The following is an 8,557-nucleotide window of genomic DNA, read 5'->3' as shown; positions in this document are numbered from 1 at the left end:
GGTGGGCGGCCGGGAAAGGCTCTGCCCGCCCGCAAACCCCGCCCCGGAGCCGCCCAGCACCGGGGGAACCCGGGCTGGGACACGGCCACCCGGCACCGCATCCCGGGACCCGAGCAGGGATGCTCCGCTCCCAGCCCTGCAAGCCCAGCGCAAACGCAGAGAATGGAATGAGCAGCCCCGAGGAGAAGGACTTGGGTGCTGGGGGAGGAGAAGCTCAACAAGGAACCATCAACGTGCACTCACAGCCCAGGAATCAATCCTAGGCTGCATCCAGAGCAGTGGGACCGGCAGGGGAGGGAGGGGTGAGATGCCACCTGGAGCCCTGCGTCCAGTTCTGGAGTCCTCAAGGACACGGAGCTGCTGGAATAGGTCCAGAGGAGGCCACGGAGATAATCTGAGGGCTGGGGCACCTCCTGTGCCGAGAGAGTTGGAATTGTTCAACCTGGAGAAGTGGTGGCTGCTCCATCCCTGGAGATGTTCAAGGCCAGGCTGGATGGGCTTTTGAGCAACCCGATCCCGTGGGAGATGTCCCTGCCCATGGCAGGGGGTGGAATTGGATGGACCTTGAGGTCCACAATTTTCATTATCCTCATCCCTGCCACACGCATCCCTGGGGTGCCTGTTCCCATGAAGAACTACACAAGCAAGGGGCTCTGCTCAAATACGGCCCTATCCTCTGGCAGAAATGCTCTGCACACGTCCCATATTTGGATTCCCTGCCCAACATCCTACCTGGCTGGCACCCAGCCTGTTCCTTGTGTACACACCAGCCCTTTGGAGGAACATCCCGGAACACACGGAGCTCCTGGTGGCTCCCAGCCTTGTGCAGGGGGCGGGTTTGGATGTGCTCAGTGTCTCCATCCAAACTACAGAGCCTGTGGGTCAGGGATGGCAGCACCTCTGTGTCCTCCTCCACCAACAGGCCCGGTGATCAGGCAGGTTCCTGCTGCCGGTGGCTGTTGCTGTGCTGACAGCTCTCCTGAAAGCAGGCTGCTTTCCCACGCTACACTTCCATCTCCCAACACAGGAGCCCAGTAAGGCACAGCACATCACTAGCTCTCTTGGTGGTTTTCCTCCCTGGATTAGCTCACTGATCCTCCAAACACGATCTGCCCCCGTGCTCTGAGCCTTCCTGATCCTGGCTTTGTCAAACAGCCACGCTCGGTATTCGGGGGCTGATGAGCAGCCAGAGGCACAAAGGGAGCTGCAAAGAATTACAACATCAGACAGGAGGCATTTTACACCCCCCTAGGACCTTGTCAAGCTGCAGTCCCTGCTCTGTGGAAGCCTCTGGCACGTTTAGCACCCCCAGCACTGCCACACAGCACAAGCCCCAGCGCATCGCCCAGTGCCAGCTCCTCCTTGCCCCCACAGCTGCAGCCCTTGCAGAGGGCTTGGCCCCAGGTCTCTCGTTCTTCCTCCCGGTGCCTTTCTGGGATGGTGCCATGCCCTGAGCACCCCGGGGCACCTCAGGGACCTGTAAGAGCAGAGTCCGCAGCCCAGGAACTGGGCATCACAGTGGAGTTCCCACTTCACTGCACGCTGGGCTTCCTGGAGCAGGGCCGCTTGGTGCTACCAAGGCAGAGGATGCAAGACCACAGGTCTCAGCGTGACCCAAGCCAAGCAGCTCAGCCTCCGGGCTCCTCCTGGGGCCTGTTTACATGATGTCAGCACAACATATAGCCGGGAACCAAGTGGTGCTCCATGCGCTCTCAGGAAGCGGAGGAAGAATGGGGCTATAATAAGAGCAGGCAGACAATGGGCGCTGGCAGCTGCAGGAGCAGCCTGGCACCTGTGGGGCCAGTGCCACCACGGACATTCACTCCTGGCCCTGGCCACCCCCCTGGGGCTTGGCTCTGCAAGCAGAGAAGGTGTTTTCCACAAGCCCCAGCAGAAAGCCAGCCCTTCTGCAAGCCTGGGTGTGTGCTGGGTGCCTGCGCTGCCTTTTGGAGAAGGACCTTGGTGACTGCCAGCCCGGCTCTGCTTTCCACCAGAAGCCTCCCTTCCTGTCCCTACTACTGCCAGAAAAAAAGTGGGGAGGCCCAGCACAGGCACTGGTGAGGGCCGAGAGGTTCAGCCCTGGACTGAGGATCTGGGAGGACGTGGGTGCACCTCAACCCAGAGCATTCCAGGTGATGCTCTCCCCGGTCCCAGCCTGAACACAAATTCTGTCCCAAAGCACACAAAGGGGGGCAGACTGTCCTTAGCACTGTCTTTATTTGTACAGGTTGACACTAGGCATGGAGGACATCCAAACACTACGACAGAGGGGCTGTTTGCCAGAGCCCACACACCAGACCTACATCACATCGCTACACAGACCAAAAATGAATGGGAAACAAAGAACACACAGAGCTTCAGTCTCCTGGGAGGGAGGGACAGGACTGGCTTGGCAAATGCAGCTGTCACCTGGGAGAAAGAAGCCTTGAAGCCTTCCTGGAGTCAACAGGGATAGAGTGACCTGAAACATGGGGCTGAGACCCTCTGGAGGCATCTTGGAGCGAGCAGGCTGCGAAGGAGGCTATACGTTAGGTCTACCTAGGTGGCAAGATTGCAAGTTGAGGGCCTATGCTTTACCTCTAGGAATAGCTCGCGTGTCTGGGGACCTCTGCTGAGGGGCCAGTTGTGTGTAACCCATTATCTACCCAAGCAGCTGCACCACGAGGAAAGCCTTATCTCTGCTGCTCAGCAGGCACCAGGGCCAGGTGAGCACCTCACCCATGATGCTCCCACCACACAACCCATCTCGTCCTCCTTCAAGCACTCCTCTTCAGCCTCAGGGCATTGTCCAGGGCAACCAGCTGGCGCAAGAAACCCCGGTTGGGGATGATACCACGGTGGTCCTTGACCGTCTTTATGGCTTCTACAAGGGGCATGTGGTGGCGGATCATGAGGTAGGCGAGGACCAAGGTGGCTGACCTGCTGACCCCAACAGCACAGTGCACAAGGATCCTTCCTGCGGGTGAAACACAGGCCTGCGTCACAGCAGAGCAAATATCCCAGTTAAAACAATATTGCCGAACCAACTGTTTGTCGTGGAGCATCCTGGAGCTGTGGCTCAGGTCAGCAGCCTCTGGAGTTAGATGAAGGGTCCAAGTTATGGTGTGAATATGATGTATTGAGGTTTCCCTCTTGGCAAAATATATCAGAGTATCATTATCTCCCAAAACCAGCCGAAAAGGATCAGCCACAGCTCAGGACACAGGTTCAGGCTGTGGCCTGGGAGGCCAGAGCTCTCATCAAGCCTGTTTGCTCTTTGGAGAAGGTGACCCAGTGCAGAAGACACCACCTCATAATAGAAATAGTTTTGTTTTCTAGGATGCTTAGCAATAGGATGTCAATCCAGCTTCCCACCTGCCCCAGAACAGCTTCTTCCCATCCCTGCTCCCCACTTCTCTCCCAGAAATCTTTACCACCCACCTTCATTCAGCGCTTGGTGGATGAAGTCAGCTGCAGGGTAAAAGTAGGGGCTCATGTCAAAGGAAGGCGAGTCATGGGCCTCGATGCCCAGGTAGCGGATGCCTGTGCCCTCGTAGTACTCAGCACCCCCCCTCCACTTGCTGTGAGAGGCGTTGAGGATGTGGGTGATGCGCAGGTGAGCCAGCTCACGACGGTTGGCCGCTATATCTCTGCGGGCAGTAACAAATGGTGCTGAAATCCGTAAGACTCATTAAAGACAAGTTTCCAAGGAGAGCATAAGGGCTGCCCTGGACAAACATTAACATCTGAGAAAGACTGATGCAAAGGAAAAATACTAGACTCAAGATTCTGGAACGTTAAGTCAGCCTCACAGTCCTTCACTCCACGGGTTCATCATCTCCTCCTACCTCATCACAACAGCGCTCTGAACACCCTCGCCCAGCCGTATGTCCTTCCCCTCCCTTTGTCCCAATGCACCACACCCATCGTGCCCTTCTCTCCCTCGCGCTTCCCAGCCTCCTCCTCCCAGATTTCTCTATGTCACAAAACCAGCCCTGACCCCCCCTGGTTCTTGTCCCCTTTGGATACGTACTGATCTCCCAGGTAGAGTCCTGGCCAAACCTCATCGGCATGGTTACAAGCCGTCTTTCCTGTGTACAACAACCTTTCAAGCTCGAAGACGCTGAGGATGGGGTGGTTGCTGCGCTCTTCCCGCGAGCCTCGGCTCGGCGACCTGGTGCCATTCCTGGAGAACCTGGACAAGAAAGCCATTGGGGCTGCCGAGACCCACAAGGCATACCTGTGGGTTCGTGAAGGCCGGAGAGTGGCCCGGAGGTCGCTTCTGCTGCTGCTGCCACCCACGGTCCTGTCAGGGAAGCAGTGGAGATGCCATTAGAAGAACTGGGGACCTCTCGTTCCATCCCTTTTTGGAGCCATTCTGCCCCGAAGCAGCCAATTCTCACCTTCCTGAGGATTGGGCTGTGTCAAATCAGCCACCCAGCAGTTCCCAGCGTGAGACAAGAGTCTCGCCTACGCTCCCTTCCGAGAAGCCACACTGCTGGGGAGAAGTTTATGATGCCAGGGCTGGCGAGGGAAGCCAGAGATGCAGCCAGATTACTGAGTCTCCACAGGCTGAGGTTTTGCTCCAGCCCCACGACTTTGGGTTGAGGCCACGTTGGCAAGAGATGTTGTACACAGGACCACCTTCCTTCTGCGCTGGCTCTGGGGCTTTGCCGTGCCAGCGGGACAATGCCAGCTCAACAACTGCTGCTGCCAACCTGCGAGCAGAAGCAAGGAAAGGCGGCCAGGTCTGGGCAAGCCACCAGGATTGGGGAGGACCCCCCACCCCCCCCAAAAACAGGTGGAGGATTCCATATGGCACCACACAGAGTCTGGCCAGCACCCAGGTTCCTTCAGACCAGGCACAAAAGCCTGTAGGGAGGGAAAGGCAGGATTAACCCTTCCAAGAAGAGCAGCCCTGCCGCTGCATTTGAACATCAAGGACTGGTTTGGGGTGGGAAGAGTTAACATCAGGGGATGAGAAAGCTCATTTTACAGAGCGTATCCTCTAGGATGAAAGCCGGGCTCTCAAACCTTTAGATGATGCTGATACTTGTACACAGCTGCAAGAAGCCTCCCTAGACAGCCACATCCATGCAGAGCGGCCGGTCGCTCCTCAGAGCTGCCTTTTTTTGCTCGTTTGCTGCTACCCCACTGACAGAACCCCCCACCCCAGGAGAATACAGTTCTCTCTCCCACCATCATTTGCTCCTGCCCTGGAAGGTGTCCAAGGAGCATCCCATCACAGCTCCCTTGGCAGCTCAGTAAGGGCTAGTTGCCTCTGGGACTCAGGGGAGGAATCGCAGCGACTTTAGGCTGGCCAGGCTGGATCAGAGCGTGTCTGATGTCCAGCTGCTTTGACATTTTGCCTAAGGCAGCATCCAGCAGCCAACGGTGCAGAAGGAAGAAGCCTCCAGCCATTTCTTAGCAATGTGCAGAGGAGGAAAACATGGCAAGGGCATGGAGGAGTCCAGAGAGACTCCTGGATGTCTCCTCCCCCACTCCCTGCTCCAGGGGGGCAGTTCAGAACCTTCCTGGCACAGGAGAGGTCAGCCCTGCCCGGCACCAAGCACACCACGTTCCCCCAGCATGCAGGGTACGGGCCAGATTCTCAACTCATCTGCCCTGATGGATTTTGGACTCCTTCAATGCTGGGAATTCAGACTTGGCAAATCCAACCTGGAAAAGGTATTCAACATGGCCGTGCGCTGGGGCCTTTAAACCTTGTGTGACCTTGGCTGCAGCACAGCCACATGCCATCAGCCCCGGGAAGCATTAGGGAACAAACAGCAGAAGGGGCTGTAAAAAGCAAGTCTGAGGCTGGAACCTGCCAAAGAGCAGACCCTCTTATTGCTGCCACTGGCTGGAAAAACAGCAACCCACACCCATCCCGAAGGTGGCTTCCAGCATCCCACCCCCAGCCCAGCACCACGCCAGCCCCTACAAAGCACTGGAGGGGAAGAGAAAGTGCCCAACATCCAAAACCTCAGGACGGACCCCCAAAGCACCCCTGGCACCCAGAACCTTCACAGACATCGTCTGTACCCCCTCTTTTGGCAGCCAAGCCTGGGGGCTCATCCCCCACTCCTGGCTGCCTCTGGAGCCCCTCGGCCAGTCGTGCCACGCTCAGAGGGAGGGGAGAAGCAGCCGGAGCCTGCCAGGATGCAGAGAGGCATCGCTGAAGCAGCGCAGGCTGCTCAGCCCCGCAGAGACAGACAGACAGACAGGCAGGAGGGAGGAGACGCCCACCCCGTTACTCTACCTTTGCGAGGGCTGAGATTTCTCAGCTCGAAGCAAGTGGTGTAGTCAGATCCAGTCGGCCATGTCTTCCTGCTGCTGCCGCCGCTGCTGGAGAAAGGCTGATGTATGAACATCTATTTTAAGCCATGACATGTCCAGAGGCAGGTTTGTTTATATCATGCTGTGCATGGATGGATAAAGGAGGAATGAGGGAGACAGGCACAAACACAGAGATCGCATGCAGGCATGCACAGAGCCGCACATCAATGTCCATTACTACGCAGACAAAAACAACAGCAACAATAACATCAAAATTCTCCTGCCAGCTCTTTACACTCCTCCTCCAGCAAACCCAAAGCCACAGACGCGCAGAGGAGAGAAGAAAAAGACAATAAAGTGGTGCCGATGACACGGTTACCCCATCGTACGTCTTGTTCTGGAGGATGTTTCTTCATGATTGCTTTATTACAGTTGACCTCGTCCTCCCCCCTTGCCAGGGTCTCCTTGGCAGAGCCAGGGCTTCATGGCAGTTTCTGCATTTAAGCCTGGGGGGTGAGAGGGGATGCACATAGTAAGATGCCAAACTATTCAAATCCTATTCAAAACTAGACAAATCCCTGTCAAAGGCAGCAAGTACATTCTTCTGTGAGGATTAAAAAAAAACTCCATGAAACTCAAGAGATTGAAGCTTTTTGTTTTGACATTTTCTAAACGACACCGTTCATTTCAGAAACGCTGCAATATGTCAGTTAAACATTTTCCGGACAGAATATTCGCCTTTTGAAGTGGCGGCTTTCAATTTAAAAGTTTTAATCAGATGAGAAAGTAGGAGGGTGGTGGGAAAAACAGCCTAGGAATCGAAACATGCTGTTCCAGGCCAAACAACACAGGCCCTGAGAAGATGAAATCGCATCCCGGACTGCATCCAAAGCAGTGGGACCAGCAGGGCAAGGGATTCTGCCCCTCCGCTCCTCTCTAGTGGGACCCCCACCTGGAGCCGTGGGTCCAGTTCTGGAGTCCTCAGCACAGGAAGGACACGGAGCTGTTGGAGCAAGTGCAGAGGAGGCCACGGAGATGATCCAAGGGCTGGAGAACCTCCCATAGGAGGCTAAGCAGAGAGTTGGGGTTGTTCAGCCTGGAGAAGAGAAAGCTCCAGAGAGACCTTAGAGCAGCTTCCAGTGCTGAAAGGGGCTCCAGGAAAGCTGGGGAGGGGCTCTGGATCAGGGTGGGCAGGGATAGGGTTTGATGCTCGAGGATGGGAGACTGAGATAAGATCTTAAGAAGAAATGCTTTACCCTTCTCTCACCAAGGAATTACCTTCCCAGGAGTCCATAAAATGTGCTTCTACAAAATGTGCCTACAAAGCCCATCACAAAAGGATAAATCGGAATTTAAAAGAATAACATGAAATAAAATTAGGTGGATAAATGTTTTGGCAGAGCATTGCCTGCAGGGAACTTACTGGTCATTTAAACAGAGGATTAGTAGTTGTGATGTTTTTATTCCAACAATAATACTGGAATTGCTTCGTAAAGCAGCCAGAAGTCCCCAACAAAGGCAGTGACTGCTTCTTAGATAATGAAATCTCAGATGCTTTGAAATGCCTGGGCAGCTGCATCAAGGAAAAGTGTCAGCAATCTGTCTTCTTATAAAAGAAGTCTCTTAGACACAAACCAGACCTCTGTGCCTCACCTCCTCCCCTCGTTTTCCATAAACATCAGTGCTGTAGCAGACAGAGAGTTGCTCCTTGCTCCCTGGTAGGATTTATAACTCAGACCGTTGCTCCTGAAGCTCCTGCCCTCAGAGACGAGAGGCCACTTGGAACACTGGGGCTGGGGGCTTGGTGGGGGCATAAACAGCACTTGGGCTTTGTTGGGATTTTCACAAACATCTTGGCTCAGTTTCCCCACCTCCCAACCACCCCTAGCTCAGAGTCCTCTCTCGCTTGCTTTGCCCTGATGGGCCCCGAGAAGGAAGAACCACTCTGAGAACTCATCACCAAAGTACGGGGAGAGAATTTAAAAGACAAACCCTGGAGCAGTGGGACCAGCAGAGGAGGGGGCTCTGTCCCTCTGCTCCGCTCTGGTGAGGCCCCACCTGGAACCCTGCATTCTGTTCTGGACGGTTCTAACCCCAAACCTCTTTCTCCTCCTGGCACCGATTTTCTCAAAGCTGTTCTCTCTGGGCAGCATCCAGCTGCAGGCTAGGACACAAAGGTGTTCTGCAATCTCACTTCTCTGTAAGCTTTATCACTCCATGATGCCCAAACCCACTAACTGAGAAAGTCCTTGGAGATAACGATTACACGGGAGCTTGGCTACAGACACAGAGGGGTAGG

The 8,557-nt window shown here is 55.1% G+C and overlaps 1 protein-coding gene across 2 annotated transcripts; it reads right to left on the bottom strand.

Moving 5' to 3' along the window:
* Positions 1 to 2,196: 2,196 nt before the first annotated feature.
* On the bottom strand, positions 2,197 to 6,484 carry DUSP26 (dual specificity phosphatase 26). Of its 2 annotated transcripts, XM_069877520.1 has the most exons (5): positions 6,242 to 6,484; positions 4,383 to 4,697; positions 4,013 to 4,285; positions 3,421 to 3,629; positions 2,197 to 2,956 (listed from the first exon to the last, which is right to left on the bottom strand). In XM_069877520.1, exons 3-5 carry the CDS (start codon positions 4,189 to 4,191, stop codon positions 2,757 to 2,759), a joined length of 588 nt encoding a protein of 195 aa, XP_069733621.1. In that variant the 5' UTR covers positions 4,192 to 4,285; positions 4,383 to 4,697; positions 6,242 to 6,484; the 3' UTR covers positions 2,197 to 2,756. The 2 variants fall into 2 exon arrangements, with proteins under 2 accessions (XP_069733621.1, XP_069733620.1); XM_069877519.1 differs by lacking the exon at positions 4,383 to 4,697 and having other exon boundaries at positions 6,242 to 6,483.
* Positions 6,485 to 8,557: the final 2,073 nt, after the last annotated feature.

Source organism: Phaenicophaeus curvirostris, chromosome 27 (assembly GCF_032191515.1).
Source record: "Phaenicophaeus curvirostris isolate KB17595 chromosome 27, BPBGC_Pcur_1.0, whole genome shotgun sequence".
Lineage (NCBI taxonomy): Eukaryota > Metazoa > Chordata > Aves > Cuculiformes > Cuculidae > Phaenicophaeus > Phaenicophaeus curvirostris.
This window is presented reverse-complemented; position numbering and strand designations above follow the sequence as displayed.